This window comes from Pyrus communis, chromosome 4 (assembly GCF_041283825.1).
Source record: "Pyrus communis isolate YQ-2024b chromosome 4, ASM4128382v1, whole genome shotgun sequence".
NCBI lineage: Eukaryota > Viridiplantae > Streptophyta > Magnoliopsida > Rosales > Rosaceae > Pyrus > Pyrus communis.
Window position 1 is genome coordinate 17,384,547 of NC_142568.1, and position 17,334 is coordinate 17,401,880.

The following is a 17,334-nucleotide window of genomic DNA, read 5'->3' on the forward strand; positions in this document are numbered from 1 at the left end:
CACCGCCACCTCTTTTCTCTCCGCCTCGCCAACTACTTCGATGACATCGCCCTCTCCTTCACCGCCCTCAAATCCCTTTCCACCCTCCAGTCCCTACAGTTCTTCAACTGCCCCATTGCTCTAATCCGCTTCCCCGCTGACCACATCGCCTCCCTCCACTCCTTCACCTGCATCAACTCCCTCCGCCGCCTCACCGGCGTTTGGCTCGCTTGCCTCCAAAACCTTACCGAGCTCACTGTCTCCAATGTCTAAGTCAAGGTCTTCGAACCCTTCATCATCCTTTGAAACTTGAAAAAGCTCAAGTCAGTCACCATTTCCCACACCAATTTAACCGGCAGCATTCCCAAACACATGAATTTAAACCTTACCCACATCGATTTTTCTCGCAATAAGCTTTGGGGGAAGATACCCAATTCCCTCACACTCCTTGAAAACCTCAAAACCTTAAACCTTTCCTCTAATTCCGTCAATGGTGAAATACCTACTTTGTTCGGGGACCTAATTTCGCTAAAGAATGTGTCTTTGTCCTCAAATTCTTTATCCGGCATCATCCCGGAGTTGATTTCAGCAATCCCGGACTTAGTTCATCTCGAGGCAGGGATTTGCAGTGTGTTGGTGCGTGGCGAGGGAAGGAGGAAGTTCAGGGAGTCTCGTGCAATGCGTGAGATTTGTAGGGAGGAAGAAGGTAGCCCGAGGAAGAAGAGGTTGAAGTTCTATAGGGCGACTGAAGAAGCTTCCCAAAGCTAGATGGGATTATTGGTTGCAGATAAGCACAGAGGAGATGGGATGGAGTCGAGGAAGAGATGGGGTTATTGGGCTAAGCTTTGCCCAGATAGTTGGGGGGAGAAAGGTGCGAGAGATAGAGTGTTGGGGGGTGGGGGAAAGGGTGGGTGATGGGGGGTGGGAGAGTGGGAGAGTGGGCACGTGTGGGGATTTTGGGGAAAAAGGGGATATGGGGTTTTTTTTTTTTTTTTTTTTTTTTTTTTTTTTTTTTGTATTGTATTGTAAATAAGTTTTCTTTAAATAATTTTTTTTAATTTTTTTTATTAAGTTTTTTGTGACAACCCGTCCTGGGAAATTTAAACGTACGCGTGAAAAGATGATTTTGCCCCTAGCGTTATTTTACGTCGTGTGTGTGTGTTTGGGTTTTTGTTGGCATGTTTTGTGCCACACACACACTAACATACACCCCACACCTTTTCTCTCCTTTCCCTGCACCTGACCCGTGCCTTTCCCTTTCCCATTTTTTCATATCTTTTGTACAGACCACACCCAAAACCCATCAAACCTCCACAGATCGAAGAAACCAAGTACATATTCGAACTCGTGAGGCTTGTAGGAGTCCAACCATACCATTTTCAGGTAAGAACACCTTCGTTTTCACGTCGAATCCACGATGCCCGATTTCGGGTACTGTTCATGCACACGTGATTTCTCACGTTTTAGGAAATTTCAAGCTTGTAGGAAGCTTGATGAGGTCCCTAGGAGGCTCGGGGTGGTTCGTTTGAAGGTTTTGGACGTCGGGATCACGAGTTTCAAGGTTGGCCGGAAATTTGGTGATTTTGCAGGTGAGATTTTGTGGTTTTTAGCACTTGAAAGTGGTATGAATGTGTTCCTCTAGTTCTAAGCTTCATTTTGGTACCAATTTTGTGAAATTTGGATGAAAAACGAAGAAGATATCGAAGTTTGAAGTTTTCCCGATTTTCCGGCGTTGGAGGCTCGCCGGAGAAGACGACGGAATATTCCGTCAAGTCTGACGGAATATTCCTGACGCCGTTAACGGAATCCGTTAGGAATAACGGAATATTCCTAACGGCGTCAACTGACGCCGTCAGCGTGCCAGGCACGTGCCTGCGCGTGGCCGCCGCGTGGGGGCGCGTGCGACGGTAAAAAATTATTTTAAAAATATGGGGATGTTCCTGAGGTTGAGTAGGTCACGTTGGTATATTCATATACCCCATTTGAGCATTGTATGAGAAGTTATTTCTAAAGGTTGGTTATGTGCCTTAAAATTGACGTTTTTGTAGTTGTTTCACATATAGGTGATACCTATCCCAAGGACGAGCGTGGTCACTCGAGGCAAGGGGGCTACGACCCTTCCACATATCAGTGAGTGGGCTTTTGGTTTTCTGTATATACCTATATACATATATTTTCCCAGAAATTGAGTTGAATTGTTAATTGCCATATGCCATGCATTATTTTATTGTTGGTTGTGCATCGTTAGTTGCATTCTTAATCGTATACATATTTATATGCATATATGGTGTTGTGGACGCACATGTAAGTGCCAGGTAAGTATTATTCACGTTTATGTTCAGTAGTGTTTTAAGATGTATAAAGAGCTCATAACATGCACCCCCGGTGTTAGTGCTCCCGCCCAGAGTAGGGCACAGTCCTTCACGTGATGTTCACCTCCCGCACCACATGCTCAGCTTGGATCCAAGTTAAGTGCACAGTCCTGTCGTACAGACCACTTTAGGTGGTTCCGACTCGTAGGTGACCCGCGATTATTCGCCCAGCCTTCACGTGATCGTAGCACTAGAGCGTATATATGTATTACACACAGGCCTGTCGTACAGACCACTTTAGGTGGTTCCAACTCATGTGCAGGTCCAGCTAGTGAGATTGAGATTTGAGCTCTAGATGCAGCCGTACAGGTCACGTTAGGTGACTCCGGCTGCCAGATTATATGTTATTGATATGATTTACACCTGAGCACTTGCATTTCATTATGAGGTTTTGGCATGGCATATTCTTGAGCATGATTGGCATATATACTATACGTATATCTATTTTCTGGGAGGTATACAGGTTTTACGGCGAGGGGTTAGAAAGTATTTATAAATGGTTTTCGAAAAGCTTTGTTTTTGCCCACTCACGCTTTTGTTTTGCGCCCCTCCAGGTTCTAGTTGAGTAGCAGGTTCGGTGGTTTCCCAGAGGGTTTCCCAGCATTTCTGACAGACCCTCACCAGCGTAGGGCCACCTTCGGGTGTACTGTTGTCGCATCATTTTTAATTGGACTGCTTTAGGCTTATGCTCTGAACTAGGCGTCGAACTTATTATCACTTATTGTAAAATCAGTTTTTATTTATTCGTATTACTATTTCCACTATTATTTTATTAGCTTCCGCACTGTGCACATGGCTACGTCACTTCCACGTGACGGCCAACACGCCCTGGTCTCGATCGAGGTGTGTCATTTTTAGCCACGTTAGCACAAATAGGAACCCTAGTCATCACTTAACGGTCATTCTAACAAATTATGTAGTGGATTGCATGAAATTGCAACTAAATCATATTTGAAGTATGAAATTGAAATGTTTTAAAAAAAAATTGTAAGAATTAAAATCGACCACAAACCTGAAGGGGTAAAATATAATTTACCCTTATAAATAAATATTAGAAGTCCTCTCTTTTTTTGGGGTCTCGCTAAGACCTAGCGTGGGAGTTAGTTCGCACAAGTCCCTTTTAATCCTATTAAATTTAGGGAGTTTTAATGAAACACTTCTAGTACTGTTTACTTTTAACGAAAAACCACATTTTTAAATTTCCATGATGCTATTCGCTACACCTTTATTTGTCTTTTTTCATTAAAACTAAAGTTTTTTTTTTTAACTTTTCATTAGTTTCCCTTTAAATTAGTCCTTACAAATAGTAAACACAAGATTATAGTAATATGTAGTCTAGTTCAGTCATTAAAAGTTAGTAAAGCCAAACAAACATACCCTAAAACGATTTTTTAGCTTATATGGGTACTAATGCCACCGCATCTGATCGTGAAGAAGATTCTATGAAAATATTCACCGGTGATCCATTATTTTTTAGATTCCATGCTTATTGAGGCCCTTGAAATTAGAATAAGCTAACTTTCAGGGCTTGTAAAATGCAATAGCATTTTGGAGCCCAATTGCCTCTTATTTGCAAATTGTTAGCCGTTTGTAATATTTTGATCTAGAGACTTCTAAATGTACACTAGAATCTAATTATCTAATCTATACATCTAGCATTTGGAAACTTTACTTTAAGTTAGAAGTTTTAAGTTTGATTCTTTTGAATGTCACTTCAACATGATTATAGTTAGCTCATTGTGCAACCTAAATACTCAACTCAATATTGTTGTTTAATGAAAAAAGTGTTAACGTTATTGACACTCCAAAAATCTTGTTGTATAATACTCATAAGCACAATTACAGAAGCGTATTTTCCTTTTTAAGTATCAAAAATTTGGACTGTATGGTAAAATTTTTGAAATGTCAATAACGTCAATACTACCCAATAAAAGGTTTAAAACTTTATGAAGGCTTGGACATAATTTGTTGATTATTGAGACCATACGTAAGCAATGACCAAATTCATTGGAAGCAGAATTCAAAATTTACATAAGTTGGACTAAATGAATACAAATAGGTAATATATGATAAAACCAATAAAAACTAGCAAGTCAATCGCCCAATCAGTGGAGAAGAATATAATACCAGTACGGCAGATCAGCTCATTTGGATGGTTTCAATGAAGAAATTGTCAATAAAGCACATTTTCTAGATCTTTCCTCAACCAAGTCACAATTTTAAATTACTATTGACTATTGACCAGTGTAGAGTTGTCTTAGCGGCCAAGTAAACACTGTTTTCCGACCACTACAAAACCCCAGAAGGAAGATTAAACCAGTCGTAATATCCACACGAGAGAGATTAGTTAGTGTGAAACTTGATTAGTTGGTGCTTATATCATGGCTGAGGAAGTGAAGCTGTTGGGAGTTTGGGGAAGCCCATTTAGTAGGAGGGTGGAAATAGCTCTGAAGCTGAAAGGAGTGAAATATGAATACGTTGAGGAGGACCTGCAGAGCAAGAGCCCTTTGCTTCTGAAATCCAACCCAGTTCATCAGAAGATCCCTGTGCTTCTGCACAATGACAGACCAATAGCTGAGTCCCAGGTCATTCTTGAGTACATTGATGAGACTTGGAAGGAGGGTTTTCCCATTTTGCCCACAGATCCTTATGAAAGAGCCCAGGCACGTTTCTGGGCTAGGTTTATTGATGAAAAGGTAAAAATGTTTCACTTTAATCTTTTCGTATTAAGTATATGGATTTGGATCCTCTCCGGATTCTTTCCTGGAGATCCTGGGGATCAAGGCATAAGGACCGTTCATCAAAGATCGTGCGGCTACAATTAAATGTTTTTTATATTTTTAAAAGTAAAACAATATCGTTTTGCGTAAAAAACATTTAATTATGACCGCACGATCTTTAATGAACGGTCCTTGTATCTTGATCTCCGGGATCCCCAGGGAGAGGATCCGGAGAGGATCCAAATCTAGGTATATCAGAAAAGTTATCTTGCTTTATTGTGCATCTCACTAGTACAAAAAATACTTTGGGTGACGTAGGTCCTTCGTCGCGCAAAGTCAAAAAAACGTCGCCCAAAAATTTGCGTGACGAACCTTCGTCGCGCGACAGGCGTCGCGCCACGTCTGTGGAAGAAGGTTTTGCGTGACGAAGAAGTTACATGCGTCACGCAAAGTGTCTTTGCGTGACGTATTAACCTGCGTCACGCAAAGTGGGTTGGCGTGACCAAGGTGTGCGTCACGCAAAGTGGGTTGGCGTGACATAGGATGCGTCACGCAAAGTGGGTTGGCGTGACGTAGAATGCGTCACGCAAAGTGGGTTGGCATCACTCAAAGACAGTTTGCGTGACACATACCTACGTCACGCAAACCCACTTTGCGTGACCTATGGAACCTTTTCGTCGCGCAAACTTTTTATGTTTTACTTTTTTTGACAAAAATATTTTGGATTTATTAATATTTTTGATTTAATTTTTAATAAATATTGTAATTATTCTAAACAATAAACAATAAACCAAGAAAAAGTTTAATTATAAACCATATGAAAATGTGCATACAAGATGTCTAAACAAAAAAAGAAAAAACTACAAGAAGTAGTCTTCTAGGTTTGAAAACTACTGGGTATCGGGTAGGTGAGGTGGCTGGGAGGTCGAAGGTGGAGTAAGATCAGGTGCTGGCAGCTGGATTTGGAGACCGGACACCGCTAAGGCCTGTACAATCATACTCATCTGGGCCCTCATCTGCTCGTTCTCAGCTCTCATCTGCTCATTCTCAGCCTTTATATGCTCGCTCTGGGCCCTCATCTGCTCGCTCTGGCCTGTAAAGTAGAGGATCCCATAATCGTCCCAATGTTAATTTCATGAGTAGTTTACGAAGACATGTGAGGACAATAATTACTTTGTCAACTGATTTAAACAATGAGATTCCAAAAAAGACAACCCCGTAGGAGACACACTATAGTTTCTGCCCACCACAGAGCTTAATCTCTGTCCACACACTATCCATACCCCTTACTGAATCAAAACCCCTAAATCGAACTGATCACAAATATAAACAGAATTTGTTTTTGACAACCGTGAAGTAGTTTAACTAGAACGCAAAGTAGTATAACTAGAACAAAAGATTAGCTAAAAATAGCAAGAATGAACTTGTTTTGAGAGATGTAGAAGTTTATCAAGCTTTCTCTCATAAAGATAAAGCCAACTTTGAAACCCGTCAAGATTACAGGTTACAATCATACAATATATTCCTTTTTCTCGAAAGGATTTTTGCGAATACGATACACTACATGATTTATTTAGTGAGTTTGTATTGTTGTATTCAATAATTAACTTATCTAACTTTAGGAAACCAAAAGAACCTGACTAAACGAATTGTGCATAATTCTTCTCCATATATATATATATATATATATATATAATATGCAAAGAATATCGAAAACACACCTGCATAACTGACAGTAAGAGCACAGAAGATAGCCATTTGAACATTTGAACATATCAGAATAACCGCAGCTACTGCAAACATAAATTCAAATCAATGTTAACAAAGCAACTCTAGATGCTATTTTATAAAAACTATGAATAGCTTGCATCGGAGTTGATATGATTGATGAATTATGGAAGCGAGAAAGAGGGGGGGAGGGAACTACACAGCTAGAGGATGATAAATACAAGAAATGTTCGGGAGAAAGCAAATGAGAGTAAAAATTACTAAACAAAAACTGCCGGCCACCCAAAAAGTAAGAGATAGTGCAAAATTTGGAGCTCCTAGAATACATGATGTGATAATCTCTCAAGGTAGACAATCCTTGAGCAAAATACTAGGTTAAAAAGGCCAAGAGGGCCCTGGATGGAAACCTACCCTCCCCATTCAGGGTACAGCTTCTCTGATTGTACCTTTCAGACTTCAGACCTCAGAAAAGATCTCTGAACACAAGAAAACAAAAACTAAAGTGGCCATAGTGCTATCCTTGTATGTACAAAGCCTAGGTTAAGTACAGAACAGAGAAGATAGAACACATCGTCGTAACTCACAGAGAGGAACGTCTGAGCCCATGGAAAATCCAAAAAAAAATTAAAAAAAAAAAAAAAAACCATAGCATTGGAGACTCTGTCACACTTTTAAGGTTCCTAGGAGTCTAGTATGGTAGAGCAAACATGCGGACATGAATATTAAAAAATATATATATATATATATATAAACTGCTAAGATTATCTCCACTTAGGAGCTCCTGCTTAGCAGTTTATGCAGTTTATAGATCATTAGAACTCCACAGAGTCTTCGTCCATACCAGAGTATGAACCGCTTTATATACTCTTTAATTTTTATTGTAAACCAATATCAAGCTAAATGCAAAACATTTACCCCATTTAAGAGTTCCCCAAATTAAAGGATACCTTGATAATTTTATACTTGCTCACATGTACACCATTCTAAGTGCAACAAACAACATAACACCACAAATGTTAAATGGAGTTTTCGCCATTTTGCATTGTCTACGTTACTATGTATATTATACACGCATAGCAAGATCTAAAGAAGGGTGAAAAAGGAATTAACTTGGAAAACTCAAGAAGTTCGTGGCATTTTCGACTAGTAACAAGCTCAATCCTTACTTATGTAGAAGAGAATGCTAAGTAAACAGAACAAATGCACAAGAGAATACTGCTACTGCCCAAACACAGGGTCAACAACTCACCACATTGAGCAAAACGAATTAAGCACTGCCGAACTATTGGGTATTGGTCCAGTCCCCACCTTTCACTACAGAACTTAAAAACATCCCACAGTGCCAAACAAGATATCAATCCAACAAGAGCCAGTGGCATCTGATATCTGTAATCAAATAAAATATACACAAAAATATCAGATAGGATGAGGGGAAAAACACTGAGTTATTAAACCACAACCTGCCAAAGAGGAAAAGCTAAAATGTACAGACAAAGGAAAGAGTAATACATTACTTATTTTATTTAACAGGACCCCCAACAGGATCAGACTCATCATACAGGACACAATTAAGGCTATCTTGCCCACGCCCTTTCACCCTCTAGCATTAAGATGAATTATGAAAAGGAGCACAGCTGTAGCTTTACCTTTCATCTCCCCTTCACTGGCAAAGTGAAGATTGAATGAGATTACATTCCCTCCACCAAAAGACCAACGAGGAGGATGTTCATATGGGAGTAAATGCGTTGCTTGGCAACACCTACTTAACAGTCTAAACCACTCAAATCATTCCAAGTGGTGCTAGTTTCTTGAATTTTATAAACAAAACCCAACCTTTCAACATAGCCAAGACCAAAACTACATACACAGTAAAGTTACTTGGGCCAAGGAAAAACAACTAACGATTTGAAATTTGACTATTAGATTATTATAGGTCCACACAACAAAGAAGCTTGCAATTCAGATTTCTCAGCAGATTTAGAATTGCAAATATCGCCTATTAGAAGACAAAGCGCATCATAAGACAAAAGGTGTCAACATTTTCAATTTGCTTCCATTTACTGAAGTTCTTGGAACAAATTAAATAGAGAGCCAGCTTTTAAAATTCTAACTAGAACCTAAAAAGAAAAATGCATTGATATGAAACCAGGACAGGAAAACAACAAATCGAGTACTTACGTTAGCTTCCTCAAAATTCTTTTTTTATTGTCTTTTTGGTTTCCATTCTATCACTTCTTTTTCTCCAACACAAACCAAAACCCAATTCTCAAAACTCACTAGCAATCATGAACCAACGAGAAAGAGAAAGGACCGTTCCTCCTTTTAACCAATCAATTCTCAAAACACCCCCTTACCATTTACAATCTTAAAACAAAGAGGGTAGTAACAAAGACAAAAAAACACAGAACCCATGTAATCTAGAGCTCAATTATTCTCCAAAGTCTTGCTTTTTTTATCATCCAATTCCCAGAAATTCCACAACCACCTTGAATACAAACAGAACCCAATTCTCTAAACTCACCCAAGGATCAAAATACATACATATACTGATTTACATATACACAGAGAGAGAGAGAGAGAGAGAGTGCATACAAAGAGCAAACTGGATTACTGCTCTTACTCTGTTAGACATACCCACACTTATCAATTTACACATAAATTTCAATTCTGAATCATTGGGGTTTCCAAAAAATTCCACAGAAATGCAAACGTAGACAAATAAACTGAAACAAAATTATGTGCACTGGGGAATCAAGACTCACCCAAAATTGCTATCCAATGCCCTACAATTGAGAACACGTTTACAAAGCCTTTCAAAGGCTCATATTCAACTTTCATATGCAAAGACTCTAAGCTCCAATTGTTATTTCTCAACTCCAGTTACTTCAGCTGCATAACAGAAAGAAAAAAAAAACCCATCGCAAATAACAAAAACCCATCGCAAATCACAAAAACCCATCGCAAATCACAAACCCATCAACTGCAATTTCACCCTAATCCCTAAATAACAAAAACCCACCGCAAATCACAAACCCTTACCTTGATTTTGGGACTTGATTCCCGTCGGCTTCGAGATTCGTGTGGCTACCCGTCGTTTAGAACGAGAAGGAAGAGAGAAGTCTATGGGAAAGAGAGAGGGAAGACAAGTCTGGGTTAAAGATTTGGGGATCAAGGATGCGAAGAGGAGAGATGAGCAAGAGGGAAGAGATAGAGGAGACGCAGGACTTGAGCGAGAGGAAAAGAGGAAAATCTTTTCCTGCAATTTGATTTGCAATTTGAGCGAGAGGAAAGTCTGCAATTTAAGCAAGAGGAAGAGGAAAAGAGGTCTGCAATTTGAGGAAAAGAGCTCTGCGGAAAGAAAAACCGAGAGGAAAAGAGGATAGGATATATGGTTGCAAAATTTGGAAAGATTGAAAAAGAGCGCCTATTTTTCGCTACCGCCAAAATTATCAATTCGCGTGACGTAGGTATACAATTCCACGTCACGTTAAGTGGTTTTGCGCGACGATTAAAGCGTCGAGCAAGGTTTTTTTTTTTTTTTTTAAAGTATTAAAAAAATTACCAAAAATGTGACTTTACTCCTTTCAAGTTCAATTTTTATTTCACATAAACCCCACAATAATATATTATTCTAAAAAAAACCCATAATAATTTTTTTTACATATATATCATTCAATTTCTTAAGTGTTATAAGCACAAAATAAATAAATTAAAATCTACTTAGTAAATACATATACCATTGCACTTGATGGGAAACACATTGTACGAAACTAGTTTCAACGATCCAACCGTCAAACTTGTTTGTATATGCTTCGAGATCGCATACGCCAAAAATAGGGAAAAAAAAACATTTAGAGATCAAGTAACGCGACAAAACTTTTCGACGGTTATAAATGAAAAATAACGATTTAACGGTAGTTTTAACTCCGATTTTGATGATTTTTTACTGACCCTATATGAATACAGTGAACTAATTCCTTCATCAATTTAAAGTATTTACACAAGTGGATACCACAAAATCTTATGTTATACTTAATGAAAGTATTAATAAACTCTAAGTGTTAGTAAATCTACCATTTTGATGGGAAACACATTGTACGAAACTAGTTTCAACGATCCAACCGTCAAACTTATTTGTATATGCTTCGAGATCGCATACGCCAAAAATAGGAAAAAAAAAACATTTAGAGATCAAGTAACGCGACAAAACTTTTCGACGGTTATAAATGAAAAATAACGATTTAACGGTAGTTTTAACTCCGATTTTGATGATTTTTTACAACTACACTCCTTGACCCTATATGAATACAATGAACTAATTCGATCGTCAATTTAAAGTATTTACACAAGTGGATACCACAAAATCTTATGTTATACTTAATGAAAGTATTAATAAACTCTAAGTGTTAGTAAATCTACCATTTTGATGGGAAACACATTGTACGAAACTAGTTTCAACGATCCAACCGTCAAACTTGTTTGTATATGCTTCGAGATCGCATACGCCAAAAATAGGAAAAAAAAAACATTTAGAGATCAAGTAACGCGACAAAACTTTTCGACGGTTATAAATGAAAAATAACGATTTAACGGTAGTTTTAACTCCGATTTTGATGATTTTTTACAGCTACACTCCTTGACCCTATATGAATACAATGAACTAATTCGATCGTCAATTTAAAGTATTTACACAAGTGGATACCACAAAATCTATGTTATACTTAATGAAAGTATTAATAAACTCTAAGTGTTAGTAAATCTACCATTTTGATGGGAAACACATTGTACGAAACTAGTTTCAACGATCCAACCGTCAAACTTGTTTGTATATGCTTCGAGATCGCATACGCCAAAAATAGGAAAAAAAAAACATTTGGAGATCAAGTAACGCGACAAAACTTTTCGACGGTTATAAATGAAAAATAACGATTTAACGGTAGTTTTAACTCCGATTTTGATGATTTTTTACAGCTACACTCCTTGACCCTATATGAATACAATGAACTAATTCGATCGTCAATTTAAAGTATTTACACAAGTGGATACCACAAAATCTTATGTTATACTTAATGAAAGTATTAATAAACTCTAAGTGTTAGTAAATCTACCATTTTGATGGACGTTTAGGTACGGATATTTCAGTACACTAATTTAGTGAAATATATTATGATATGGACGTTTACCAATATATTTCAGTACACTAGTTCACTACAATATATTTAGATACGGATATTTCAGTACACTAATTTAGTGAAATATATTATGATATGGACGTTAGGTACACTAGTTAGAGGTAGTTAAATAAAATTAATGAATTAAAATGTGTATAATAATAAATTTAAAATTTAATGCAATGACATTAAATAAGATATCTATAAAACAAAAATATAATATGAGTTTGAATTCAGTACACATTAAGAGACTAAAATCAATATACAATCTGACACCAGATTTTTATTAAATTTTAATCGTCTTAAAAGATTAAAGTTCAAAAATACAATTCTCGACTTGCCAATCTATTTGTTTACTAACACATGGAATTGAAAAAATTTAGCTTGTTAGTTACTAACACGTGGATCAGGGAATTTTAACCAATTCGAAGGCTCGTTGTTTGCATATTCATTTGTTCTTTTCATTTTCATTCCCAGATTCTAAATTTCTCTTGTTTCAAATAAGTAAACGTTGCAAAATATTATTCTTAAAGGTGCGAACGAGATAAACCATCCATAGATGTAGGTTTTAAAGTGTAAATAAGGTGTTGAAGGAATATTGAATGAGGTTGCATGAAAGCATGGCGAAAACATTGTCAAGATCCAAGGGAGGTAGCTGCTGCAACTAGTTTGCAGTTTCTACCACCCAAATTGATTAAGTAAAGGGAAAAAAAGTCGCTGACTTTGCGTGACGTATGTGGCGTCGCGCAAAACAGCTTTGCGCGACGCACGTGCACTTACGTCGCGCAAAGCTGTTTTGCGTGACGCACGTGCACTTACGTCGCGCAAAGCTGTTTTGCGCGACGCCACATACGTCACGCAAAGATGTTTTGCGCGACCTAAGTGCACGTGCGTCGCGCAAAGCTGTTTTGCGCGACTCACGTAGCCCTGCGTCACGCAAAGTCAACAGAAAAAGCGGTAAAACTTACTTGCTTTAGCGCCAAAATCTTGCGGGACGCACAAAACGTCGCGCAAATGGCCTTTGCGTGACGACACTTTGCGCGACGAAGATTGGCGTCGCTCAATACTGTTTTGCGCGACGTAAGGGCACTTACGTCGCGCAAATGGCCTTTGTGCGACGCCAATGTTCGTCGCGCAAAGTGCCGTCGCGCAAAGGCCATTTGCGTGACGTTTTGTGCTTAACGTCACGCAAACATACTTTGCGCGACGCATTTAGCTGCGTCGCGCAAGTTTTCGTCGCGCAAACATGTTTTTGTACTAGTGTCTAAATCATTGATGATCAAGGTTATTTTTAACAAAGTTGATTATAGCATGAATGTATAGTTTAGATTAACAGTCTGTCACCATAAGTATGTGCATGACGATTTTACATTGAGTATATTAGCTTGAAATTCTTTTGTGACTACCAGTGTAAAACTTTATATATTACTAAACTTGACAATACATGTCTGATCTCACATAATATGTTGGTAACATACAATGTTTACGCTATAAAATATGAATTGTAATTAAGTTGGTTCTTGTATAAAATATGTAGTCTAAAGATTAATAAATTTGCCACATCAATAAAAAATTTCTCGTACTGCTGAGATTTCACTAAAAAAATTGTAGTCTAGATTAACAACATGAAAACATATGCCTAGTTACACAAAATTTTTATGTCAGAAAAGCTTCATCAGTGATTAAGTTGATTCTTTTGAGTCTTACAACATTCAGTTGACAAGTGAACATTACTGTTGAGTGTATATAGTTCTATTTTCTTGCTTGCCATGTGGCAGCTTATTGACCGCACTAATAAATTTTGCAAACAAAAATATGTGTCTAATAAGCTAAATTCTTATTGTATTTGTTTGCTTTAGTGCTTGCCTGCAGCACGGAAAGCTCTCTCGGGCAGTGAGGAACCTGCGAAGGCTGTGGAAGAAGTCTGCGAGCTTCTGAAAATACTGGAAAATGAGCTCAAAGATAAGAAATTCTTCGGGGGAGAGACGGTTGGACTTGTGGACATTGTTGCCAACTTCATAGCCTACTGGCTTGGAGCCTTTCAAGAAGTTGTGGGAGTGGAGCTGTTGACCAAAGAGAAGCTTCCCGATCTGTACGATTGGAGTGATGAGTTTTGCAGTGTTTTTCACGAAAGTCTGCCTCCCAGAGATAAACTAGTTGCTTACTTCCGTCGTCGCTTTCAGAGCACCACCACCGCTACTTCCAACTAAAATGGTTCATATCATAAGATGGTCTCCTGAAGCATTTCGTGGTTCATGATATTTTATAAGATGCTTCATGGTTCATGATATTTTATAAGAATAAAATCAGGATTGTACTTGTGGCTCCATCGGGTTCTTAATAGATACACACACCCCTTTAAGGGAAGGGATCCTCATTTTTTTTTAACACCCTCTTGACCATTAGACTTGACTTTAATGAAATTTTGTGACTGAGATTAAATCACAGACCATAGGATTTCATTAAAGCCAAATATAACGGTTAAAAGTATGTCCCTATTTTTTTTGAAAAATGAGAATCTTTTCCCTTAAAGGTTTCCTATATGTATATGTGTGTGTGTGTGTGTGTAATGAGTTGACAAGGAATGTTTAATTCGCTAATGCAACCCACCACTTGCAAGGTCCTTAGGGTGCGTTTGTTGTACCAGACTATCTCGGACTGGAATAGCTTCAAGGACCAAGCTAGACTAGCTTAGACTAGACTAAGTTAGATTGGGTTAGTGAAGCGTTTGGTATAATGTCGGATAGTCCGGCATGATAATAAAACTAGTACTATTCACACCACCAAGTTTGAGAAAACAAGTTTTTACTTGGGATATTGATAGATCCATAACATTTCTGGGTTCCATGCCACAAGTTTAAAACAAAAAAAAAAGTCAAATTAATCAGCTAACCATAAAGATTGAATCTTTACAAAACTGTAAAATTGAGAAGTAAAAATCTGGGTCATATTATTTTGTTGACAATAAAATCATACAACCTTAGATATAATCATACAACAAACAAAGAGGGAAACAAATTAAAAGCCTTAATTAGATAGAAAAACAGAATAACCTCGCATAAAATGCAACAACTCCAGAAGTGTAATCAGCAGGTAGCTTAATGGAAGCACTGAAAATCCCATGCTGATAGAGGTCCTAAGAAACAAATCCAGACCCTGCAAATATACATAGCCACCAAAAACCAAACAAAGACAACAACTTTTAGGATCAAAAGACCCAAGATATGCCGCCAATTCAAAAACCCAGAAACCAAAAAAACAAAACCCTTTCACATGATTCTCAATACACAAACCCAAAAGGGAAACAATTACAAACCTGTTCGTTCATCTAGTGAGAGATGGACGGATTTCCCATCTCTAAGGATCATCAAATTATCAAGAAAAATTGAAAGCAAATGGGTAGCAATCAATTAAAAAAACACACCCAATCACATAACACAATCGCACCCAATTTTTGTGATAAAAATTCAAAAATTTCAGAGACTTGGAACCCAAAACAACAAAATCGATATAAAAAAAAAACCAATAATAATTTCATATTTGCAAAACCAAATCAGAGAGGAGCAGGATGAGGACAAGCAGGATGAGGATGAGAGAGCAAGAATACATGATTTACGTACTATTTAAATAAATTGAATCAACATTAACTATAGTATTTACCTCCTATGGAAAAATGTAAAATACATAGTTAGTATATTTGCGTATAATACACACTAACATTTCTGCACGCACATCCTTTTTTTACATCACGACATTGGCATCAATTTCCGCCTCTATTTTCAATGAGCTTAAAACTGAACCCAAGCAGAGCAACCTGTATAGGAAAAGAGGAAAACATAGTTTAGGTAAAAAAAAAAAAAAAAATCAGCACTTGAACTTCTTATATGCATAATTTCTTAAAAAAATAATCAATGACTTGAATTTTGACATAGTCTAGAATGTCAATTCCTCCTGATCGCTTGTAGTGACTTTTAAGGGAGATAAAGCCATCTGCAAAGCAACTTTTAGAAAACCTAAATCTTGCAATAATCAAATCACTGCAAGAAAAAACAAAATAAAAAATCCAACTTTAACATTCTTTTTGCCTAAAGCAACAATCTTGCCGATAGAATGAAACAAAAGCAGAGAGAAACATGAGAAGGAAGAATGAATTTGATGAATGGTAGACAAACGTTGGATGGCGAAAGAATCAGTCGATGTTGACTAAGAATTTCGAACTTTTGTCACTGATTTAGTCGCTCAATTCTTCTCCCGATTCTGGTATGTTGGTTGTTCTTCCTCCGGAGAAGCACCAAGTTTTCACTGTGAAGTAAATAATCAAAAACAGAAATGAAAATGAATTTGGTGAATAGAAGACAAACGCTGGATGGAGAAGGAATGCAGAGGAAATAGAGAATCCGAGATTGAAAGTTACATGCGATAAGAATCAGTCGATATATAGACTCCCAATACAATTATATGGCATAGATGAACGTAAATGAAATCAATACAAGGTTGAGAAAGGAAACCGGCTTCACCTACACAATCACCAGAGAGATACCCAATCCTTGTTCATAAATTTGCAAGAGAAAAAAAAAACGTAACTACGTGCTAGAAACAATGAAAATAGTGTGGTGATTGAAAGCAGCCACTAATATCAAAAGTGAATTGCTCTAGTTGGGAGAAGCAAAAAATGCGTAAAGCCCAACTGCTCACTTCCTTCTTGTGTTGGAAATTCCTCTACTCTTCTCGAGTTTCTAAGGCAACGAACCTTAAAGTTTGTACCCATTTTGAGAGAAGAATGGGGGTTTCTTTTTCTGTCTAACCGCCCGGCTTTGTTTGTGAGCGCAGAGACATGGAAGAATTGTTTGTGAGCGCTGAAACGTGGAGAAATAAGGAATGAGTAATACATGCGCAAGGAAAAATTGCACAATCCAACATATTGAACTCGAATTATCCAACAACTGCATGGAATTAGTGAAGAGCAAACCTGTAATTCGCTTCAAATTGTGAGCGAGCAATGGCTTTTGTATCATCTCCTCCTCCTGCAAAACTGTTTCATTTTTTTTCTTCAAGTTCTTATTTTGTGTCCTTCCTTCAATATATCTCTCGTCCCGCGAACTGCTTCTTTTTGCTTTCTTTTCCTCCTGAACACCACTGCACGTTCACGTTTATCTCTCCCTTCGCACTTCTCTTTTCTTTTTCTTTTTTTTTCTTCTAATTTTTAATTCTCTTTTTGTTTAACATATTTTTCTTTTTGTTTTTGACAAAAGTATCCCTACTAGTTTGTTTCTATTATTTTCAGCTAGTTGTGAATTTTTTTTGTTTGAGGGGCTTTATAGTCCAATTCTTTTTGGTGAAGCTTTGAGACACAAAACTCTCATT

At 37.6% G+C, this 17,334-nt stretch overlaps 2 protein-coding genes and 1 pseudogene across 14 annotated transcripts; 2 read left to right on the plus strand and 1 right to left on the minus strand.

Moving 5' to 3' along the window:
• LOC148697561 (receptor-like protein 51) lies at window positions 1–836 on the plus strand (annotated as a pseudogene).
• Window positions 837–4,673: 3,837 nt separating this feature from the next.
• Window positions 4,674–15,203, plus strand: LOC137722533 (putative glutathione S-transferase). The gene is made up of 2 exons (XM_068461559.2): window positions 4,674–5,047; window positions 13,830–15,203. The coding sequence occupies exons 1-2, from the start codon at window positions 4,733–4,735 to the stop codon at window positions 14,178–14,180; spliced, it is 666 nt and encodes a 221-aa protein (XP_068317660.2). The 5' UTR covers window positions 4,674–4,732; the 3' UTR covers window positions 14,181–15,203.
• Window positions 5,858–10,169, minus strand: LOC148697562 (PRA1 family protein H-like). 13 transcript variants are annotated; one of them, XM_088692691.1, is made up of 6 exons: window positions 9,839–10,169; window positions 9,562–9,688; window positions 8,309–8,462; window positions 8,108–8,185; window positions 6,793–6,864; window positions 5,858–6,164 (listed from the first exon to the last, which is right to left on the minus strand). In XM_088692691.1, exons 4-6 carry the CDS (start codon window positions 8,130–8,132, stop codon window positions 5,962–5,964), a joined length of 300 nt encoding a protein of 99 aa, XP_088548817.1. In that variant the 5' UTR covers window positions 8,133–8,185; window positions 8,309–8,462; window positions 9,562–9,688; window positions 9,839–10,169; the 3' UTR covers window positions 5,858–5,961. The 13 variants fall into 13 exon arrangements, 6 of the variants coding, with proteins under 6 accessions (XP_088548817.1, XP_088548814.1, XP_088548816.1 ...); XM_088692688.1 differs by having other exon boundaries at window positions 8,049–8,185; window positions 9,839–10,167; XM_088692690.1 differs by lacking the exon at window positions 8,309–8,462 and having other exon boundaries at window positions 9,839–10,168.
• Window positions 15,204–17,334: the final 2,131 nt, after the last annotated feature.